The 24,321-nt window shown below is 45.0% G+C and overlaps 1 protein-coding gene across 1 annotated transcript in view; it reads right to left on the bottom strand.

Annotated features, from left to right (window-relative positions):
* The window catches only part of SCYL1 (SCY1 like pseudokinase 1), a 110,615-nt gene that overhangs the window by 62,269 nt on the left and 24,025 nt on the right, over nucleotides 1-24,321 (bottom strand). Inside the window, exons 4-14 of the mRNA XM_030217804.1 lie at nucleotides 14,739-14,962; nucleotides 14,348-14,438; nucleotides 11,851-12,006; nucleotides 11,339-11,497; nucleotides 10,933-11,040; nucleotides 9,089-9,202; nucleotides 8,383-8,538; nucleotides 7,597-7,785; nucleotides 7,400-7,475; nucleotides 6,776-6,970; nucleotides 6,340-6,497 (exon numbers count right to left, since the gene is read on the bottom strand). Coding sequence (XP_030073664.1) covers nucleotides 6,340-6,497; nucleotides 6,776-6,970; nucleotides 7,400-7,475; nucleotides 7,597-7,785; nucleotides 8,383-8,538; nucleotides 9,089-9,202; nucleotides 10,933-11,040; nucleotides 11,339-11,497; nucleotides 11,851-12,006; nucleotides 14,348-14,438; nucleotides 14,739-14,962 — 1,626 coding nt within the window. The remainder of the gene's footprint in view (nucleotides 1-6,339; nucleotides 6,498-6,775; nucleotides 6,971-7,399; nucleotides 7,476-7,596; nucleotides 7,786-8,382; nucleotides 8,539-9,088; nucleotides 9,203-10,932; nucleotides 11,041-11,338; nucleotides 11,498-11,850; nucleotides 12,007-14,347; nucleotides 14,439-14,738; nucleotides 14,963-24,321) is intronic.

The following is a 24,321-nucleotide window of genomic DNA, read 5'->3' on the forward strand; positions in this document are numbered from 1 at the left end:
ACATGCACTAACCTTTTCCGATTGCCTTTACGCAGGAAAAAGGCAGGAAAACTAACGAGAGGTCTGGACCTCTCGTTAGGACAGCTCTGTGCCAGGAAAAAGTGTTAAGTGAAAAAATAAACAAACTTTGAGCCAATCCCAGCGCATTAGCAGAGCTAAAAGCGCTGTGATTGGTCCAAAGGACCTCAGAAAACACATAAAAAAATAAAACTAAAAAAAGGATCGGGAGGGGGCAAGGGCGCTCATCAGGAGCGTCCTGTACGGACGGCCTTGCCCCCCCCCCCCGCCGCTGCTCCCCACTTTCCGCCGCTCCCCCCACCCCGAAAAAGCAAAATTGTAGCAGCCCCTGCCCCCCTCCCTTCCTCACTACTCTCAGCTCCGCCTCCCGACATCCTCCGTCTGTGCCCCGCCCCCTTTGGGGGTCGTCGCCGCCATTCCCCTTCTCCATCGGGCCCCCCTCCCTCTTACCGGGCCCGTGCAGCGCCTCTCTCCTCTGTCCGAAGGCGCTGCACGGGCAAGAAGAACGCTGAATCAGCTGATGCCTGCCTTCGCGATAGAGCGTCTTTCTCCTCCTGGGCCCGCCCCTGTCTGACGTCAGTAACACTGACGTCAGACAGGGGCGGGCGCAGCAGGAGAAAGACGCGCCATCGCGAAGGCAGGCATCAGCTGATTCAGCGTTCTTCTTGCCCGTGCAGCGCCTTCGGACAGAGGAGAGAGGCGCTGCACGGGCCCGGTAAGAGGGAGGGGGGCCCGATGGAGAAGGGGAATGGCGGCGACGACCCCCAAAGGGGGCGGGGCACAGACGGAGGATGTCGGGAGGCGGAGCTGAGAGTAGTGAGGAAGGGAGGGGGGCAGGGGCTGCTACAATTTTGCTTTTTCGGGGTGGGGGGAGCGGCGGAAAGTGGGGAGCAGCGGCGGGGGGGGGGGGGCAAGGCCGTCCGTACAGGACGCCCCTGATGGGCGCCCTTGCCCCCCCCCGCTCCTTTTTTTAGTTTTATTTTTTTATGTGTCAATTCAATTTGCCATGTGCTTGTGATTTGACTGTTTGTGGCATGCGCAGAGCAGCTAACATAACGCTTGGCTGCTCTGCGCATGATTTGGGGGCCGATTAACGATGTGTATTGTGATTCTTTGATACATTGTACGTTTCAATACCGATTCCAGCATGTGTGACTTTTTTTTTTGGTGCATTTTTCGTTATTTTAAAATCGTTAGGGACTTTAACGATTTAGATTTTTTTACGTTTGGTTGCTGCATCTGCCTCTTAGTGGGTGACCTGTGAGAAGCGAGTTGTAGTAGTCTAAGCATGAAGTGATAAAGAGTGTGGATAAGGGTTTTGGTAGTGTGCTCAGAAAGGAAGGGATGAATTTTGGTGATATTATAGAGAAAGAAACGAGAGGTTTTAGCAGTCTTATGTGCCAAGAAAGACAGAGAGCAGTCAAAGATGACCCCACGGTTAAAAGCTGATGAGACTAGGAGGATATGAGTGCTATTGACAGAGACAGAGAATGGAGGAAGAAGAGAGGTGGGTTTAGGGGGAAAGATAAGAAGCTCAATCTTAGCCATGTTTAGTTTCAGATGGCATTGAGATATCAATGTTAGGCAGGCAGGCTGAGACTTGGAACTGGATTCCTGCTGAAATGTCTAGTGCGGAGAGGTAGATCTGGGAGTCACCAGCATAAAGAAGATACTGAAAACCATGTGAGGAGATTAGAGCAACAAGAGAATGAATAAGTATAGATGGAGAAAAGAAGAGATCCCAAGACAGAGCACTGAGGTACAACAACAGATAGTGGGATAGAATTGGAGGAGGATCCACCACAGCATACACTAAATGTACGATGGGAGAGGTAAGAAGAAAATCAAGAAAGAACAGAGCCCCAAAATCAAAGTGAGGACAGTGTATCAAGGAGCAGGTGGTGATCAACAGTGTCAAAAGCTGAAGATAGGTCACTAAGGATAGAATAGAGACCTTTGGATCTGGCCAGGAACAGGTCATTGGAGACTTTAGCAAGAGCTGTTTCAGTTGAATGTAGTGAGCAAAAGCCAGGTTGAAGTGGATCAAGAATAGCTTGAGAAGAGTGGAGAGGAGTGGAGGAGTGGCCTAGTGTTTAGGGTGGTGGACTTTGGTCCTTGGGAACTGAGGAACTGAGTTCGATTCCTGGCACAGGCAGCTCCTTGTGACTCTGGGCAAGTCACTTAACCCTCCATTGCCAGCCGCATTGAGCCTGCCATGAGTGGGAAAGCGCGGGGTACAAATGTAACAAAAATAAATAAATAAATGTCAAGACAATGTCGGTGGACAGCACATTCAGGTAGCTTGGATAAGAAAGGGAGGGGGAGATGGGGACGATAGTTGAAGGGCAAGGAGGGTCCAATGATTGTTCTGAGGAGTGGTGTGACTACAGCATGTTTGAAGGCATCAGGAACAGTTGCAGTGGAATGTATAAGACTGAGGATATGACAGATAGAAGGGATGATAGTAGGAGAGATAGTGATGAGTAGATGGGTGGGAATTGGATCAGAGGAACAAGCATTCAGTTTGGAGGAGGAAAGAAAAATGTGCAGTTTCCTCTTCAGTGATTTTAGAGAAGAAAGAAAAGGTGGCAGGGGTTGAAGGAGGGTTGACAGAATGGACTGAGGGAAGGAGAGGTGGAGGTGACTTGGTAGAGAACTCAAAGTTAATCTTGTGAACCTTGTAATGGAAGTACTTTTGGGCTACCCTCTTCACGGTGGCAAGGGGGTCCCTTTGGGCACCCAGGATCCTCGCTATTGAGCTTGGGCGACCCTGGGATTACCCATTTGGGTCAAGTGGTGGAGGATGGAAAAAGGATTCCTTTTGCGGATCTAGTTGAAGAATTTGGCCTACTACTACTACTTAACATTTCTAAAGCCTAAGTCCCCCAAGATATTTTCTATTATAGCCGTGTATCTGATTTCATCAGTAGACATGCCCACCCGGAAGTGGCACGAGAGGAGAACTTTTTGGAATGGGCTTTATTTTTTTTTTTTTATAAGTTTATAACTTCAAACACAAGTATTACATCTTGTTTTAGAAAATCAAAAAAGAATAAATCACAGGCATTCATATCGAAAGATTAAAAAAAAAAAATAACATTCTTTCTTAGACCACAAATTAGATTCATAGAGGGCTAAGAAACCAGAAGGAGATAAACTAAGTCAAAAGAAAAAAATATATAAGAATATGGCCTGGTATACATCGCTTTTGTTAATATGAACTACATGATCTAAATTAACATTTGAGCTATTTGTTCAAGCTTTTAACATCTATGAAAGATCTTAAATGTTCCGGTTCCAAAAAAAGATACTTATTATCAAGGTATCGTATTTGACATTTACAAGGATATGCCAGCAAAAAAATGGCTCCTAAGGCTTTAACTTCATCCCTCATCGCCAGAAAAGCTCGTCTCCTTTCCTGAGTAACCTGTATAACATCAGAAAAAATCCGAATTTTTGCACCATAAAATGGTATAGCAAGATTCCTAAAGCATAGTCTCTTTATCATATTCAAGTCCTGTTCGAAAACTAGTGAAACCAACAATGTTCGCCTTTCAAAAATTCCATCATTAGATTGTTCTAGAAACGCTGAAAGATCTTGTAAACCTGCATTCCTATCTTCTCTCCCTTTAGAAATCGGTAAGTAATAGATTTTATTAATCGGAGGAATTAGTGTTGGTGAGATAGATAGGTTTTTCAGTCAAATACTTCTTGAAAATATCGCATTTATTTCCGACGAACATGGAAAATTCAGAAGCCGAAGGTTCGAACGACTGTTATAATTTTCAAAATTCTCTAATTTTCGATGAATTGATATTTTATCTTTAATTAGTAAATCCGTTTTTGTTTTTAAGCCAGATATCTCTTGTTGAACCTTCAATTTAACTTGAATTGTATCCTGTTTCAATGTTTCAAAAGTAGTAGTTAATGAGTCCAGCTTACTCACGATTAGGGACGTTTCTCGGGCAGCTTGAGAGACAGTTGAAGTTAGAGCCTGTATCGCTGCCCAAATAGACTCTAATGTCGGCGCCATGGGGGAAATATTTCCACACTTGCTATTAACAGCTGCCGTCTCAGGAGAGTCGCCGCCGATCAGAGAAACTTCTGCCACGGATTCCGAAGGCTCTAGGATCTCCACACTCTCCTGAGCTACGGCAGGGCATGGCAGTGGGTTCAATTCCGGTGAAGACAAAGTTGTTTCTTCTCCCTGCGGGTAGAATACTCCTTCATTTCCGCCCGCTGCAGGATTACTCAAACCGGGTAAGTGAGGTGTGCTCGTGACAAACCGTTCTAGCGTTGTTTGTATTGGCGTTGTATTTGAAGTCGCCGGCGGTAGACTTCTTACAACGCCTTTCCTTTTAGTGTGAGGCATTGTTCACCGAGGAAAAAAACAAGTATCTTGGAAAGAAACAAACACGCTCCGGCAGTCAACGGGTCCAATCCGCCATTTTGACATGCCCCCTGGAATGGGCTTTAATGGGAATAGTAGGCAAAGATGTCTCTCCCAGTTCTACCAAGCCCTGGTACAGCAGACTGCCCCACCCATTAAATATATAGCCACTTGGGAGGGACTACTTGGTGATACCTATACTATTAAAACAGAGGAATGGAATATTCAAATGCCTCCTTAAGCTCTCTATAGCAAGTAACTTAGAATAGAATGGTTATCCATTGCTATATCAGCGGTATCTCATGCCAGCTTACTTGCATAAAATATATCCAGTAGTCCCGGTGCTTGCAGGTGGGCCTGTGGTGGTACAGGCACTTCTATTCACATTTGGTGGACCTGCCCAATGTCAATAAAATATTGGAGGGGAAAAAAAAAAAACACCACAAGGGTGGAGGTACACTGAAGTCCTACGCAAAAAGATGCAAAAGGCAGAGAGTAGAAAAGGTAGGCTCTTCCAAAACAACCGGAGATGGCGTATGTAGAAAATCAAATCTTTATTCAATTGAAAAACCTGTGACACACTTGACTCTGACTCGACACAGCCGTGTTTCGGCACAAAAACGCACCTTCATCAGGAGTCTTATGAGATACAGTCAATGGTGTATATTCAATCATCAATTCTATGATGGTTGTTGTATCTGATATGGCTATCATCCAATGTTTGAGTCAAGAGAAATCTCCGTAGCGTGCAAGTGCCTCTGATGTACCGCTACAATGAAATATTGGGACATGATATCTGACTTGATTGCAGATATCCTGGGTTTGTCTATACCAACATCTATGAGATGTGCCCTGTTGCACATTAAACCAAGGGGGCTTCCAGGGAAACTCGTTCATTTGACACTACATATCATCACTGCTGCCTGACTGATGCTGGCAGCATCTTGGAAGTGACCTTTCCTCCTGACACGCTTGCAGGTACTTTCTAACATGGACTATAAGTGTCAAATGTCATGCCTTAGACCTCTTAGACGAAATCGAATGCTGTTTTTTACCCAAATATTTAAGTTAAATGGCAGGAATGTAGACATGTTTGAGTATTACTTCTCCTAATTCTGTATTGAACCCTATGCATGAGAGGGTGGGGTGGGGGGGTTGTTGGTGGGGGGGGCTGCCCCAGGGGTATGCTTAGTAATTGTACCTAACAGCCAAGGTATGAATTGTTTTTGTACAATCGGGCAGTTTGGATTGTTCATGTAAATTTCTAATAAAGAGATTTAAAAAACAAAAAAGAGGATGTTAAAGCAAGAAACAGAGAGGCATAAGAGTCAGAAGGATCATTAGCATGAATGTTAAAATCCCCAAGAATGAGGGAAGGAAATGAAGGTTTGAAAAAGAAGGAAAGTTGGGAGTCAAAGTCAGTGAGAAAAGAAGAGAGGGACATCAGGGGGTCGATAAATGACTGCTACTCGGAGAGGTAGAGGAATGAATCGAAAAATGAAGTAGAAGAAAGAAAAGCAGCAAGACTGAGGTATGAGAAAGAAAGAGAAGGGGAAAAGAGAGGAACAGAAATAAGATTGGAGACATTGTTGTGTGACCTGAACGAGTAGGGCGACAGCTGATTTGGAGGACCAGGACTGGGATTGATATCCCAGCACAGAGTAGAAAAGCAGTAAGCGTGTATGGAGAAGAGTAGGAGAGGCATGACGACAGCGACGAAGATGAGATGCACTCAAACAGAATGGAGATAGTTGAATGAAAGGAAGAAAAAACATTTTTGATCTACTGGGCAGAAGCAGCTCTCGATACCTAGTAATATCAGCAATACCAATGACACCATTGTTTCTCATTTAGGTCAAACCTGGCATTTTGAATGCCTTCTCCTACTTCTGAGGGATTGAAACATGGCTCACATCCCCTCCCCTGCCTACCTCTAGACTGCCCCAGTCTTCATCATCCCACCGGTCTGCTGAGTTTTCTTCTTCTTCTTCCTCCTCCTCCACCCTTCCTTCTTCTGCATCCCAAGCAGCCGAGGACAAAACAGGGGCACTAGGAGCAGGGACAGTTGCTTCAGGACTTGAACCAGCTCCTTAAATGTGCATACACATACACACAACAGAAAACATTAAGCCTTTTACTGTCTCTGCATCCCGGCAATTAAACCATCACTGACTAGTTTGACTCAAGGGAAGCTTTTTGAGGGGACGATCCCTAATGAAAGACAGATGGAGAATAAACAGGAGACAAGAAGAGAGCCAGATGAGAAGGACTAAGAAGAGAAGTCTAACAAGTCTCTCCAATGAAAGCCAGGTGAGAAGCAGTAAAATTTAAATAAGGTGTGAAAGTTTCAACTCCACCAACACAAACCAGTTTTAGTATTCTCCACAGCTGATCCTGGCATTGTCTCAGGTCCACCCCGTCCCAATGCTGTCTGGCCACCTCCTACATTGGTGCGGATGAGTTTGGAGGTAAGGGAGGAGACCCCGGTGACTGCCCAGCCTGCCCAGCTGCCTGCTGCTGCTGTGATGCCTGGACTGGTTGAGGCTGCATGAACATCTTTCTCTGCAACAGAAAATGAAGTGCTGATGATGTGTGTTCAAGTATGAGGCTTTCAAGGACTGTGAGAGGGCCAGTGGATACCTCTTGTCAAGGATCTATCGCAAAACTATGCTGAGTCAGCAGAGTGGAGGTTAATGTCCAACCTTCCTTCTCCTTTGTCTGTAGGCCCAAGTGTTTTACCCTTTCCTGAGAATGCAGCGTTACATACAAATTCTGCTATTCTTCAATAGCCCAGCTCTGTGCACCATGGGCCAGTAAATATAACCCTGTGGTATACCCTGCATATTACACAGAAAAAAAAAAATCCAGGGCAGGCACTCGAGCCCAGCCACACACTCTTGGCACAAATGAGAGTCTCTCTGTTAGAGAGTCGTTGTGCCATTTGCTACTGCAGTGCAGGTCAAGTGATGGGCAGATACCAGCTGTACTTACCCATCTCTGGCAGCATGCTGGGATCCTCAGATACTGTCTCGAGCTTTGTCAGGAAACTCCTAATTGCCTTAAAAGTCTAGAGAAAAACAGCAAATGCTGAGTGGGGAAATCACAACTGAGAAATGGGGAGATAAAGCAAATTGGAAAAAATTTGCATTAGAAGCTGACTGGCACATAGACACCCAGACACCCCTCACCTGTTCACGAACACTCTTCTCAGGGTCTATGGTGACAGCACACAGCACAGGTAAGATCTTGAAAGCAGAGTCATTCATGGAATAGAAGTTGTGTGTGGCAGCAAAACCCAGGACTCCCGCTGCCCGTGATGGTGGGAAGGGATCCTTGGTGGCCCGGCAAAAGGCAGATATGAGAACCCGTTGCCTGGTCTGAAGGGGAACAATAGCCAATACTTAGTGAGGCCACTGCTGTTCCATCTAGCCCAACCACACCATCACATATCCACCCACCTGCTTTCCCTCCAAACCACTGGCTCCACTCCTTTTTCAAGTCTACATAGAAGCGTATTTTCAAAGCATTTAGACTTACAAAGTTCTATAGTAACCTATTGAAAATGAGCCCCTTAGAGTTAGAGCCATAAATGAGTGGCTGCCCCCTTGTTTTGTTCATCCCTCCACTGAGGACAAAAAGATCCTCTATGAGATCTGGGTAAGTTCATTTCTATATAACATATTTAAATGCCTACTTCAGACTGACTTGGTGAACAATTCCAGTTTGGACAATCTTTTAGCCCCTTTATACTGAAATGAGCTGGGGAAGATGCTGATCATGGCAGATAAAGATCCAGTCTAGGAAGAATGCAATTGAGAAGACCTCAGATCAAAAGGAGGTAAATATTCTCAGCTCCAGGAGCAGCAACAACTGTAGGTATATGTGAACAGTGACATCAGAAGTGGCCCAGCTAGGAGATGTGGCACTGCAAGAGGATGCTGGTGGGCTGGTAACAAAGGATAGCTGGGACTTACCGCAGGGTTAAGATAGGGGGCAATCTTCCCCAGGCAGACAGTGGTGTTGCAGCGGATGGGACCCTGCTCATCCTTGGCCTGAAGCCGAGCAAAGTGTTTCATCAATTCTACATTCAAGTTGTTTTCACTCAGCTTTGGTGCCAAAAGCAGCATGGACTGTGAAAGGAAAACATGAAAGGGCCAGCGAGAACAAAAAGGAAACAATTCAGGAGACCCTTGCCCATAAGCTGATCACAAGGCATCTCAAGTTCAGGAAAGGTTACTGAAAAATCAAAAAAGGCAACTAGTGACTAGAAGCAACCAGTCAAATCAGCATCATCTTCTCTCTCTTCCGATAGGTAGCAGACTACAACTTCCTCTCCAGTTACTTCCACAGCTGTTCCTTAACCGGGCACCGAGGGTCACCACAGGAAATGCAACTCTTCCCCCCATCACCAAAAAGAGACTGCCTACACCACTTCAGTAGAACTGCTCCAACCCAAGGATAGACTAAGAGTTAGATCACAAGTTGAGAACTATGCCCAGGACAAAGCTATTTACCTTAATTCCAATCCTAGCTCTAATGGCCAACTGAGCAAATGATATTGGATGCAAACTGAAGGTGGGAGCAGAGGAAAAGAAATCATGGAATTTTAGGCAAGCTCCTTTTCTCCAGTGGCTGCCCCTTCTAAGACTTTTATATGTTTTTTCCCATGGTCAACCATACCTTCACTGTCTGCTCACGGATGGCTGGATTGGTGTCCAGAAAGCCATGGACCACATGTGGAAAGATCTGTGTGTTCACTGTAGGCTCATTGAGATATTGGATAAAATGTTCCATCTGAAATGGGAGGAATAGGCATAGTCAGACTCAAATAGTGTCATTCCAGTTCTAGAGATGACAGGCTCTGTATTCCTCCACTCATTCCCCAAGCCCTCAGGTCCTAGATATGACAAATTCTGTATCCCTGAATCCATCCTCTGAACCCTTGAAGTCTTAAAGGTCAGAGGCTCTATATCCTTTCATTCACACCCTAAGCTCACACATCCTAGAGGATTTGTTTTCCTGCATTCAGCCCCTAAGCCCTCAGATCCTAAAGGTGACAGGCTCTCATAGGCGGTCGGTGGCCCAACTGTTTGGGGAGGCTAAAGGGGGCGGAGTTAGGGGTGGGGCCAGGGGTGGTGCTTAAATCCATAATTGTCTGATAACACACAGAAAAAAAAATAAAAAGTCACAATTAATACCTTTTATTAAATTTAGATATTAGATACATATCATATGTCAAAGAATAAAGTGGTTGCTCAAAGTATATACTAACCACAATCGCTCAACTGTAAAACACTATGCACAACTTTGTGCAAAAACACACTCAGAACTTTACTGTACCAAAAATATTACACTGGGCAGAACCTAATACACCATTAGGGGCTTATAGCCCATTTAGTTATGTTTAAACAAAAGAGATCTGCATTAAAAAAATATTTATTTTTATTTTGACCTATAAAACCACTTGTCCCTGAAACATGCCTAAAAACAGAATAATCCAGTTGTGTATCTAAAATGCAAATTCCTACAAATGAGATGACATTAAAATGTGATTCCATGTGCCCCAATGAAAGGTGAGTTTAATTCTACTTCCATTTAATTTCAATATACAGTATTCTATCATCTTTATAACACCAGCTTCCCAAGGCAGAGTACAACAACAGTTAAGATAAACTCAGATAAACTCTCAAGAAACAGAAACAGGATATATAAGCACAAACTACAGAGTTTATAATCGCTTTTCTACCAGCTGCAATACCGTGCCTATTAACAGAAACAGCTTTAGCCTTGTTACGATCAACAATCAAGAACAACCTGGATGCAGCAGCTCAAACGTTTGTTTGTTTTGTTTGGGCTGAAGGCAGTGGGAAACACATTAACCAAATTGGCTTCCTTGTTTACTTACTGGGCTAGAAAGGCTCACTTCCACTCGGTCTTGGGCAGCTCTCCCCCACGGAGTCTTGCATCTTTCTCCCTGTTTCTTCTGCTGCCTGCTGTCTCACATCATCATTTTTACTGCCCTGAAGAGTTCTCCCTCAGCACCCGCAATAGAGTCAGCTTTCTGCCAGCGTCGGGGCTTCTCCTCAGGGGCATCCTGGACTCTAACGCAACTTCCTCTTTTCTGCAGAGCTGGGAGGGAGTGAGACACGCCTGAAGAGAAAGCCCCGACGCTGGCAGAAGGCTGACTCTGAATCGCCAACTCTTCAGTGCAGTAAAAATGACGACGGAGACGGCGGGCAGCAGAAGAAACACAAGGTGGTCAGGGTTGCGCTGGGGAGGCTTAGCCTCCCCAAGCCTCTTATACGGGGCGCCTATGCAGGCTCTGTACCCTTTCACCCATCCCCTAAACTTCCAGATCCTAGAGGTGACAGGCTCTGTATCCTTTCACCCATTCCCTGAACCCTGAGATCCTAGGTGTGATGGGCTGTGTATTCCTGCCTCTGGCCCCTATGAGCTCCACTATCCTTTCTGCAATGAGATGCTGGCACCATTCTCAGCCACTTTCCAGGACAGGGTGCACATACCTGCTGCAGCAGCCTTATCCTCATGGCCCTGTCTGTGGAGGAAAACATTTTTACAATCACTGGAATGATTTTCTGTTGATATTCCTCAGCATTCAGGAACTTCCCCACCTGTGGCAGAGAACAAAGGGGTCAGAGAGAGGTTTCGATGGTAGGTGGGATACTGCAGCAAGAGCACTGACTTCAGAAAAAGGATAGAACCAGTGAACATGGCATGGAATCTCTTCAAAGTACTACATGTGAACACAGTCCCAATCACACACAAACATACTTTAAAGGGCAGGGCGAGGATGATACGTGCACAAATACACATACTGAATAGTGGAGCAAGAACTACCTGCATATACACACAGAAATGCACAACACTCCAAATACCCTGAATGACAAGCTGAGGATGACACACACTTACCTTGAAAAGTGGGGCGAGAATGACAGCACCAGCACTGCCATATTCAAAGGCTGTGAGTAGTTGGGGAAGGATTTTATGTCGACAGAAAGCTTCAGGAAAGGCATCAAGGCTGTCACTGAGGTCTTGGAAGAATTTCTGGCGCTCAGCTGGCTCCTTAATCTGCCAGAAAGGGATACAAAGGTCAGCTCAAGTTTCTGACCCAGAAAAACTATAGATCAATCATCTTACATTAATCATACACTATCAGCCAAGATAGCAAAATCAACTGTTTGCTCTCCCTCACTTTCTAGAGAAACATAACTGAAATCAGTCAAGGACTAGCTCTAGTGCAAGCAGCAGCTGTGTTCCCATTGGTCGCTTTTTAATTCAGGAGTATAAATTATATTTTCATTTTTGTCCCACTCTCCTTATTGAAGTGCATAAAGCCACTCAGGTTCTGTGCTTAGTGAGACAGTTCTGGCTATCTGGCAATATTTCTGGGCTGTGGGGAGGGGCTTGGAGGGCCTACATACCTGTATCTCCTCCAGGAAGAGGTTGGTTTCCACAAAGCTGTTTCTCATGAAGCCTCCTGGGCCACGGCAATTCTGAAGGAACTTGGAGGGGTTGGGGCGTATTTTGGGGTTTGCCCCCACCAGTTCACAGTAGTGGGGTACCAAGGATTTAGGGATCTGAGGGGAGAGGAGGTGCTGTCATAGTGTAGTAAAGAGACGTACTACAGAAGACTATAAGTGAATTTCATCCAACAGGCAGTAAATAAATCCTAATAAATAAACAACCAAAAGTTATCACTGAGGGTGGGGAGTGGGAGGGAGGATGGAAAATACTCTAATAATATTACAGTGCCACGCCAGGGAGAGGGGAGGAGGGATACTAACATCATACTAATATTACATTTCACATTTTGCTTTTATTTGCTATAACACATATAGTGGTTAAAAAAATCTAGGTGGTTCACAACTTAAATAACTGGAGAAATATAAGATGGGAAAGGGAAACATAAGGAGATCTATATTACAATTGCACATTATAAGGGATAGTTAGGAAATAGATTAATCTAACCTGAAACACAAGAGAAGGATAGGTTGTGTAAGAGACTCAAGGACATATGTGATGAAGACATACTGGGCCAGTCACGGGCTTAGTCATCATATATCTATTGTTAATTTGAGCATCCAATGGTTAAAAAAGCCTGATTAAAGCAATGGGTCATAAGTAATGTTTTAAATTTCTTCAGTGACATCTCCTTACAAAGGTCCAATGGCAAGGAGTTCCATAATGGAAGGGCTATTTCACTGAAGCAAGTAGTCCTGGTCAGATGAGAGCATATCTGCAAATGAGACAGGACCACACTTGCGAGGATGGGAATGGTGGAACTGTAGCACTATACTAAACATTAATACTCCAGGGAAAGGGGAGAGAGACAATAACACTACCACCCTGGAGGGAGGGGGAACACTTTACATACATTCTTCTCTCCCACCCCCTACCTTTTTCTGTGGTCCTCTCTTCAGTTTCCCCACCTCACTTATAGTAATACAGTAGAAAAGAGTAGAAGAATACGGAGTGCCACAGGGATCATCACACTCGCCTATACTATTCAACCTAATGATGACCCCAACTAGCCAGGTCCCTATCCAAATGAGGCCTTAACCTATGTCTATATGCGGATGACGTCACAATTTATATCCCTTTCCAAAAGAATCCATCAGAAATCACCACCGAAATCACAAATAGCATGACCACCATGGAATTCTGGGCATCAGCATTCAAGCTGAAACTCAACAGAGAAAAAACACACTGTCTCATTCTCTCAACCCAACACAACACTGTACATCCCACAACCATAAATGCCTTGGGCTCATCTCTTCCAGTCTCAGACAACCTGAAAATCCTAGGCATTACCATAGACCGTAACTTGTCACTCGAGAACCAAGGCAATGCCACAAAGAAAATGTTCTACACAATGTGGAAACTCAAACACATAAAACAATACTTCCCAAGGAACATATTTCACAACATGATCCAAGAAATGGTGCTAGCCCACGTAGACTACTGCAATGGAATCTATGCAGGATGCAAAGATCAAATCATAAGGAAACTACAAACTGCATAAAACACGGCAGCCGGGCTTATCTATGGAAAAATCACAATTCGAAAGAGCGAAACCCCTCCTCTGGCTACCAATCAAAGCACGCATGGCCTTCAGGATCTGTTCTCTGGCACACAGAATTATCTATGGCCTAACACCGGGCTACATGACTGAACTAACTGACTTACCAATTAGAAACATAGTGAAATCAGTAATATCGTACCTGACCCTTCACTACCCCAGGTGTAAGGGCCTGAAATACAAACCAACATACGTCTTCAGTTTCTCCTTTATAGGCACCCCACCTTTTCAGGAAATTCATCCCCACAGAACTTAAACATCCAGACCACCAAAATACAACCTAAATACTCACGATAATGAACAATGCAAACCTTTTACCGCCTAGTCCACCCAATCCGCCCCATACATACTGTAAACGCAGACTACGCAATCTGTAATCAATTCTACTAAGTTCTCTGTATTCAATTACGCTGGAATCTGTAACCATGTCTCTGGGAACATGTAAGCCACAATGAACCTACCAATAGGTGGGAAAATGTGGGCTACAAATGCAATAAATAAATAAAAATACCAACTGGTTCATCCACTCAGCCCATTTATTCCTGTCCATGATGCCATGGATATATCCAGCAAGCAGTATCCAACTAGCAGTTACAGACAGTCAGACTCTATGGTTGGCAGCTGGGACATATCACAGAAGTGCATTCAGGAATGGACTAGTTGGTCTTATTCTGCCATATTCTATGTTACTACTAGTGAGGTGGGAAACCTGAAGAAACATTCATAGGTAGGAGAGGACAGAGAATGTCTACAAAGTGTTTTAGAATACAGGAGGTATGTGCATATGAGGAAGTGTGTTAAACTTTCTTAGGAGGACAAATGAGTGCAGACAATGCTACCTTTCCAACAGAGCGCAGAGAGGATGAGCGAGGTAGAGGCCCGTTAAACACCTCCCAGATGAGGCATCCAAGCCGCCACATATCTGCTGACCTGCTCAAAAACACAGGGAAACAAATATGTCATCTTGTGGCATGCGGCAGGAGGAAGAAGCATCACCCACTAAGCTTTTACAGCATCCATGTATCTATGTCACCATCTGCTGCAATTTCTTCTGCAAGCTTAGCAACTGTTATAACACTCCACTGGCTAAAGGGACCAATCGGGACTAGTGTGCATATGTATGAAAGACCTGCTACAGCTCAGCCCAAGATGCCCACCCCATCAGCCATTTATCAAGAGTGTTCAGTAGTCAGAAGTTTCTACCTCCTGCACCCCTGGGAATATACATACCATTTTTCGCCAGCCACCTTGCTGCTGCCTTCCACCTGTTCAGGTGGGTCATATTTCTCCAGCTCCACGATGCCCTTCTGTGGCCTGCTGTCACTTCCCTGGGCTGAGAACATGTAGTCCAGTCCCCCCAGTTTCCATTCGCCAGCCCGGTCCACGAACACAGAGGACACACACACATTGTTGTGAATGAGGCTGCAATCATTCACCAGGAAGCAGAGGGCTTTCTGAGGCAAGATAGATGGAGGAGGTTAGTAAAAGACAGAATGTGAACCCAATACCCACTTGCACGGCTACTTCCCCATCACCACTGCATATGACTCCTCTCTCCTTTCCTCTTGGTCTAGCAGTTAATCTCCCAATTTTGTTTTTCTTGGTACAATTTTAATAGCATACAAAGCATGACAATCTAGTGACCTTAGCTACAAGAATACATTCTGAGCTTGGTTACAAAGGCTCTCTGGAAAGCACGCTTGTAGGGACCCAGTTCCCAGATCTCATACCTAGATTTCAAATTCACAAGTTTCTGTCTTAATGCAATCAATAGAAATCAAACAAAATAAAACATGGGTTCCTGGGCCAATCTGAGGCCACTAAAATATATATACTATCTGCTACCACATTTGCTTATTTCCGATCTGACGAAGAAGGGCAACCTTCGAAAGCTAATCAAGAAATGTATTAAGTTATGTCCAATAAAAAGGTATCATCTTATTTTCTTTTCCATGTTTATTTTGTTTGATTTCTATTGATAACCTTAAGAGTGGACTAACACGGCTACCACACCTCTCTGTCTTAATGCAGAAATACAGTTCTGAGGAAAAAAAAACTGAATCTCAAGTATGGAGAAATTAGGTCTTACCTGCTAATTTCCTTTAGTACCAACTGAGCAGTCCAGAATGTATAGGTGATGCTCATTTACCAACAGGTGGATATAAAAGTACAAAACGCAGCAACTCCAAACCAGTATTTCAATAAAGCAATGGAATATATTGGAGTCACCAAACTTCTCCCTTCTCCTTCTAAAAACCATGAAGAACAAGCAAAATTTCAAAAATTTTAAACATCAGCTAAGAACAGAACTAAACAGAGAAGTCTTAAGAGATGAAACATCAAAAAGACAGAGAGAAAGTTGAACGTAAGTTTCTGTTGGGACTAAAGGAAAGAAAATTAGCCACGAAGACCTAATGTCTCCTTTCTTAGCATCCACAACAGATCAGTCCAGAACTGATAGGATATATCGAAGAAGTTCTCAAGTTGGGACAGCAACAGAAACCCCTGGTAAGAGCACTGAAGCTCCAAAGGAATTTTCCCTTCTTGACTGAAATGTCCAGCCTGTAATGTTTGAAACAGGTATGAAGTGAAGCCCATGCTACCAATCTGCAGATGTCCTCTATTGTTACTGCTCACAATTCTGCCCAAAACATAGCAAATCCCTCAGGTACAGTGAGCCTTCAAAGTCAAAGGTGGCTGCTTGCCTGGCAAAATGTATGTCAAGAAAATTGTCTCTTTCCACCAACGAGGGCACGCAAAGAAGACAAAAAGTCAGATCGATGAAATTTATTCGTAACTTCTAGGTATCTCAGCAGATATGAACGCCCAGCTATTTCAAGGAATCATATTCATTCCCACAGTCTTCCTGGTGAAATGAAGGAAGAGTCAAAAGTTGATTTAAGTGGAACAAGGAAACCATTCTTGAAAGACAGGATGACACTGTTTGGATTAAAACTCCAGCTTCTGTGAAGTGAAGAAAAGGGTCTCTACAAGGAGAAGCCTGAATTTTAGAAACTCCCCTAGCTGAAGCAATAGCTACCAGGAAAACCAACTTCAGGTTAAGATCTTTCAATGTAGCTTTCCTAAAAGGCTCAAAAGGGAGATTTCTGAATGCCTTAAGCACCAAATTAAGACTCTACTCCCAAGAATATCTGCCAAAGGAGAGACTTTAACTGGATTACTATCTTCAAAAATTGGACGATATCCAGGAAGGCTGCCAAAGAATAATTTTGGAAATGTCCTCAATAACAAGCAAGAGCTGCTACTTGCACTTTCAGGGGATTCAGAGCCAAGCCTTTAAATCCACTCTGTAAGAAGGCCAAAATATGGGATAGGGCCAAGGAAGACTGAAGAGGAAAAATAGTTCTTTCATTGCACTATGCTTCAAAGGTTCTCCAAACCTCAACATATGCAATCAATCTCGTTCTAGCCTGTAGCAAGTTTGTAACACCATCCTTTCTTCCTTAGCTTGTGACTTTTCAAGAACCAAGCCGCAAGTCCAAAAGGGAGACAAATCTTCCAAATGGATTGTACCCTGGAAGAGAAGTCCCTTGCAAAGTGGAAAGACACAGCGGCAGTGGCGTTCCGACCCTAGCTGACACCCGGGGCGGATCGCCGATGCGACCTCCCCGGCGAAATGACACCTCTTCCCCCCCCCCCGGATGCACGCTGCTGGGGAGGGGGGGGGGTGCCGCAGCGCGCGCCTGTTGCCCTGTTTCAGTCCGATTTCGCAATTCGCATGTGTTCACTGCTGCTCCCTGAGTTTGCCCCGGAACAGGAAGTAACCTGTTCCGGGGCAGACTCAGCGGCGTGCACCCGGGGCGGACCGCCCCCACCTTGGTACGCCACTGCACAGCGGCTGCTCTATCTGAAGATAAATTAAGTCTACCTACCATGGGTTCCTGGGCCAATCTGAGGCCACTAAAATTACCCAACTGGGATGGCAACTGACTAGGTGGAATACTCTATCACTTGCCAAGGAGGAAACACATGAAACAGGGATATCTGCAGCCAAGGCTGAAGCAGGGCCAAACTGTACTTCAACGACTTGAAGAATCTGCAGCTTTGGAATTGTGCCTCGTGGTCATCAGATCCAGAATGGAAAGGCCCCACTTTACCAAGATGAGGGAAAATACTCTCACTCCCCTGGATCCAAGAAATTCCTGCTGACATAGTTTGTTTGTAATTTTTTTTTTAATTAAAAAAAAAAAAAAAAAAAAAAACTTACTTTGCCACCTATACTAAACAAGTAGGTCAAAGCAGTTTACAATCTATAAATAAAAGTTAGAAAAGAACACCAATAAATCAAAAATAGAAATAAGAGATCATTCATTAAGATGCAATAAAAACATTCATAAAGAGCAGAGGCTGGTATTCATGCTAGCCAACATGTTCATCTGTCAGAGCCAGGCAGTAGGCACCCAAATGCTATTTCAAAAAAAAAGAAAAAAATTTTTAAGAGCTGTTTAAATTTTTTGTTAAAGGCAATTCTCCACAAGTATGTGGAGGCAGGATTATTCCACAGACTACGAGCCAGGAAAAAAAAAAAAAAGGTAGAATGCCAAGTGGACTTGTACATAAGCATTGCCATATGGGGACAGACCGAAGGTCCATCAAGCCCAGCACCTTGTTTCCAACAGTGGCCAATTCAGGTCCAAGTACCTGGCAAGATCCCTAGAGAGTAAAACAGACTTTATGTTACTTATCCAAGATATAAAGTAGTGGATTTTCCCAAGTCCACCTTAATAATGGCATATAGACTTTTCTTTTAGGAAAGTTTTCAAACTTTTTTAAACCTTGCTAAGCTAACTGCTTTTACCACATTCTCTGGTAACAAATTCCAGAGTTTAATTACTACTTAGTAGCTTCATTGAGTGCCTCCTAATCCTTGTATTTCTAGAAAGAGTAAACAAGCGATTCACATCTACCTATTCCACTCCATTCAATATTTAATAAACCTCTATCATATCGCCCCTTGGCTGTCTATTTCCAAGCAGAAGAGCTCTAGCCTCTTTAGCCTTTCCCACCCCCTTTATAAATTTGGTCGCTCTTCTCTGTACCTTTTCTAATTCAGCTATATCTTTTTTGAGATGCAGTGACCAGAATTGCACAGAATATTCGAGGTGCGGTCACACCAGAGGAATTATGTTTTCAGTTTTGTTCTTAGCCACCACTGCACACTGAGCACAGTGTTTCAATGTATCATCAACAATTATACCAAGATCCTTTTCCTGGGCGGTGAGACCTAATGAGGACCCTTGCATCATGTAGTTATAGTTTGGGTTCCTCTTCCCCACATGCATTACTTTGTACTTGCTCATATGTTATCTGTCATTTTAATGCCCAGTGTGCTCGGGCTGGTGATGAAAGCACCAGTCAATGAGAATCCAATGATCTAACTGCCTGGTTGGGAGTATAAGGAACAATTAATATGTATAAATAAGTTGGAGCTCCAGTAGTCCATTTGAGTGTCCAGGGTTCCTGCAATGTGTGCTGTGATTTCATTGGTACATGCTTCTCCGCCCACTGGAAAAGTGGATGCGCCTCCAGGGCCAGTAGAGCACTCCGGGTTCCCCTTTGCCTGTTGATATAAGATACTTCAAAGGAAGCCAATGAGAATTCTGTGAGACAATGCAACTGAAGAAGGCTGACAAAGACTAGTAGTGCCCTACAAACCGCTTTCAGTTCGAGATGACCGATTGGCTACTATGCTTTACTGGTAGACCACTGACCCTCAGCTGTGTGATGAAGGCAATGAGTTACCCAGCCCAAGAAGCTGGCATCTGTGGTCACCATTATCTGCTCCAGGGATGCCAGGATAGTACTTTGCTGAAAGTAGTACGACTGGAGCCACCAGCTTACGCTGAACCTTGACTGAGAAGTCCAGGAAAGGCTCAGCAGAGAGTGCTGGAGCGGTCTCACGTGTGTTCTTGCCCAGGGTATTACCATCAAAAGATGGCTACCATGGACCCCAGTATTTGTATATAGTCCCACACTCAAAGATTCTGAAGCTGTAATAGGAGCCAAACTTGACACAATCTTTTGTCTTCTAAAAGCAGGAAGAAATGCCTTCACAGCCCGCATGTCAAATAGGACTCCCAAGCACCGAGAGAGACTGAGGTGGTGTTAACTGGCTCTTAGCAAGGTTGATCACCCTTTGCAATAACTGGAAAAGAGTCACTAATCTGGAAGTGACCTGGAGGTTTTCATGAGAAAAAAACCTCTGATCAACCACTTGTCCAGGAAAGGATGAACTCCGATTCCTTAGCATTTATTTATTTGTTGCATTTGTATCCCACATTTTCCCACCTCTTTGCAGGCTCAATGTGGCTTACAATACATCATGAATAGTGGAAAATACATGAGAAAGTATACATTTAGTAATAACAGAAGAATTTTGGGTAACATGCTAATGATAAGACATAATAGTATTTTAACGAGCAAACATAGTAAGAAATATTTAAGAAATGTATAAGAATCAAACATATAAACGGCGAGTAACCGTACTCACTCGCAAATGCGCAGTAGAGACCTTCTCTGCCCCGCCCCCACGTCAATACGTGATGACGGGGGGCGGAACACAGAGTGTCTGTACTGCGCATTGCTGAGGGAGGGACACCGCCGTCTAACGCTCCCCCCACCCGAGTCGCCGCCGCCACCCACCTTCTACCCGGTCGGGCCCTCGCTCCACTATTGAAACAGCGAGGGTCCGGGAACGCAGCACTGAGCTCTGCTGAGCTGCCGACATTGCCCTTCCTTCTTCTTCTCTGCCTCTGTCCCGCCCTCGACGACGTTACGTCACACGAGGGCGGGACAGGCAGAGAAGAAGAACGAAGGCCGACGTCGGCAGCTCAGCAGAGCTCAGTGCTGCGTTCCCGGACCCTCGCTGTTTCAATAGCGGAGCGAGGGGGCCCGGCCGGGTGGAAGGTGGGTGGTGACGGCTCGGTGGGGGGGGGGGGGGGGGGGGGCGCGAACTCGGAGGGGGAGGGGCAGCGGCGAACTCGGCAGTGGGGGCGGCCCTTTCAACCCCCCCTTCCTATAATAGCCCGTTTTTACGGGCTCAAAGTCTAGTTATATAAGAAAATATACTTTTTGTAATAGCAAAAGGATCTTAGGTAACATGATAATGAAAAACATGATAATAGTTTGGCAAGTAAATATTGTAGAGGCATCAGAGTGCCACTACAACAATGAATTCTGAAAATGTTCTGGGAGCTATGGAGAAACCGAAGGGCATAGCCTGAAACTGATAACTATCTTTGAGAATCATGAAACACAGGAAATGCTGATGAGGAGGCCAAATAGGAATGTGAAAGTAGGCTTCCTTGAGGTGTAGAGAAATAAGAAACTCACCAGGCTGGGGGGGGGGAGGGGGGGAGGGGGGGTCACGTAATGGCAGCGCCATGAGCGGACGCCTGGAAGCTTGGCTCCGCTCCCTCAATAGAATATTCTCCCTCTAATGCAACCCCACGGAGGAATTTGAGATGACTAGCATGAGGAAACTGTAGTAGCAGTGCTGGAGAATTGGTTTGTGTGGTTTTGAAGCGCTGGAAGTGGTGTTATGCCAGCAAGGTCGACCTGTGTGAGAAAAGAACAGGCTGTGAGTGGTGTGCGCAAGATGGCGGCCCAGCAGCGTGACTCCCCTGTGGCCCATGTTCCTGAAGACACTATCAGCATTTCAGTGTGCCACATGTCTAGCTTACTGGATGAAAAACTGGCTAAGCTGCATGCTGCACTCGATGAATAGAAAGATTCGGTATCAGGGAATGTGGTGCGCATACAGCAGGCAGAGGATCACATTCACATCTCCGCCCAAGAGGATCGGGTCCAAATGCTGGAAGAACGCGTGAGAGTAATGGAGGAGCAGCAGAAACAACTAGAGGAGAAAGTTGAAGATCAGAAAAATCGAGGGAGACGCAACAACATCCGAATCATTGGTTTGTCAGAATCCCTTAAAGAGGCGGACTTAAAAGAAATAGCGGAGAGATGGTTACCCGAGGCGGTTGGCTTGCCAGGCAATGGAGGGTTAAGTGACTTGCCCTTTTGGCAAGTGACTTTGTCTTTTGGTCAGAGCTCTGCAAGGAGACTCTAAGAAAACATCTTTGAGGAGATGGAAAAAATTCTAGTTTCATGATGATCTCCAAAACTCACCAATCTAAGGTTTACTCACTGTGAAACCTCAACAAGCACCACCCATCTATCAAGGTCTCCGAGGAGTGGATCCAGACCCCTTTATTGGGAAGAATGGGAGGCCTGCCCTTACCCTCTTTTGTCCCCACAAAAGGAGTACTGTTTCTGCTGAAATCGGGGCCTTTGAAAGGAATCAGGCTTGCCTAGCCTACAGCACTTTGCATCTTGGAGGCACAAGCTAGATTGATCTGAACAAAATGGGGGATTAGTTTTGTCTTCAGGTAAAAGTTGATTTTTACAGTCACCCAGATCCTTTATCAACTTCAAGGTCTTTGTCAAACAAGAAATTCATCTCTTAAGGAAAACTTAGTGAGTCTAAAATTGGAAGCTGCATCTGCAGCCCAAAGCCTGAACCACAAAAAAGCATATTGTAGACACTGTTTTAAGGCCAATGTTTTGGCTGAAGTTTGAAGGAGATCATAGGGAGTGTCAGCTAAATATGCCAAGTCCAGTGTTAGAAAATCCAGGGAAGGGAGGAGCTCAGAAACCTGAGCAGACTCACTTGCTCACCGAATCCAATGAAAACAAGTTCTGGCAGCGTAAGAGTCATACACCATAACCTGAAGAAACAATGAAGCCACGTAAGGTTCAAAGAGACTTCTATCCTGCAGTCCTGAACATCCTTAAAAGCCATGCCGCCTTCAACCAAAATAGTTGTTTTCGTTGTTACTACTGTAACCAGTGCATCTACCTTAGATAATTTAAGCCTATCCAATTTTTCTGGAAGAACTGGATTCAGCTTAAACACAGCTCAAGCCACTTTTAAGACTGATACCTGGGGTATTCCATTGAGCCGAGATCAACTCCTGTATAGCCTCATGAAAAGGTAAGGCTTTAGGAAGCTTTTCAGTACCCAGTATAATAGAATCTGACTGAAGAGGAATCTTGAGGTATCATAGAGGAGATAATGACAACCTTTAATAGCTCTGGTAATTAGAGGAGAGATCTTCCTTGTGGAAAAGTCTAACCACTGTCGGATCACCTGGGAGTTCCACCTCTTCTAAGAAATTTCCAATACCTGAATGACCAGAAGCTACAGAGAGCTGCCTCAGACCTCGGACCTGAGAGCAAAGATCTGATATCCAAATCTGGAGGGTGTTCCAATCTCCTGCTTTTGGAGCACAATTTCTCTTGAAGCTGTAAAGGATCAGAAACCTCCTGAGAAGACGGTGTCCTTTTTAACAATTAAGCCTGATAAACTGAAAAAAAAAAACAAAAAACAACAACTCAAGGGAAAAAGAGACTGAAGGGATACACAGACACTGTCTAGGGAGCTGAGCCTACTAAACTGTTAGTGCCCAAGGTATAGAAAATACTCTCATAAGCCAGGAGCTGAATGCAGGAATCCAAGATGGCAACAGCTCCCACTCTTTCTGAAGTAATGTCAACCATGTCTGCTAAAGTCTCTCTCTGAGGCCCTGCATGGTGTCCCAAACTTGGGCCAGGACCAGCGTCAAGGCATTACCCAACTCTGACCGCAATAAGGAGAGAGAGACAAGGTGAACACTGCCCCAAAGCTGCTCACCAAGCACCACATCAGAAGAGGCATTTAACTGCCTCAGCCAGTGCTGTCATTATGCAAAGGAAAAAGAAGCGCTGACTAGAAGCAGAAGTGGAGTAGAAAAGGAGATAAAGGTAAAATTATGTATCATACCTGATAATTTTCTTTCCATTAATCATAGCTGATCAATCCATAGACTGGTGGCTTGTGTCCATCTACCAGCAGGTGGAGATAGAGAGCAAACTTTTGCCTCCCTATATGTGGTCATGTGCTGCCGGAAACTCCTCAGTATGTCGATATCAAAGCTCCATCCGCAGGACTCAGCACTTAAAGAATTACACCCACAAAGGGACACTCTGCCCAGCTCACCACCGCCGAAACGGGGGAGGGGAATTAACCCAGCTCATCCCCACACAAGTGGGGGAGGGGAATCCATCCAGCTCATCCCCGCGGAGCGGGGGAGGGACACCACACCCGCCGATGCGGGGGGATCTGGCTTATCCTGCAACCGCAACCGCGGGAGGAGCTGACTGACCCTAACACCGCCGAAGCGGGAAGGGTACAAAGCTGCCCTACAGCCGCACGAAGCGGGAGGGAGTGCCGGCAGAATAAGTCTCAATCCAGCCCCGTAAAACGGAGGGGAGAGGAATGCAGCAGCTCACTGTAACACAAATTCGTCTCAACTCTTGAAGAATCCATTGAAAAACTTGAACACGAAGTCCTCCTGAACAGGAACTGAAGACTAAACTTGAACCTGAAATGCAACCAGAATATAAACAATACAGATATCTGGGAGGGACTATGGATTGATCAGCTATGATTAATGGAAAGAAAATTATCAGGTATGATACATAATTTTACCTTCCATATCATCATGCTGATCAATCCATAGACTGGTGGGATGTACCGAAGCAGTACTCACCCAGGGCGGGACATTGAAATCCCTGACCTCAACACTGAAGCTCCAAACCGGGCCTCCGCCCGTGCCGCCACAGTCAAGCGGTAATGCTTGGAGAATGTATGGGCCGATGCCCAAGTTGCCGCCTTGCATATCTCTTCCAAGGAGACGGAGCCGGCCTCTGCCATCGAGGCCGCCTGAGCTCTAGTGGAGTGAGCCTTCAG

Source organism: Microcaecilia unicolor, chromosome 11 (genome assembly GCF_901765095.1).
Source record: "Microcaecilia unicolor chromosome 11, aMicUni1.1, whole genome shotgun sequence".
NCBI lineage: Eukaryota > Metazoa > Chordata > Amphibia > Gymnophiona > Siphonopidae > Microcaecilia > Microcaecilia unicolor.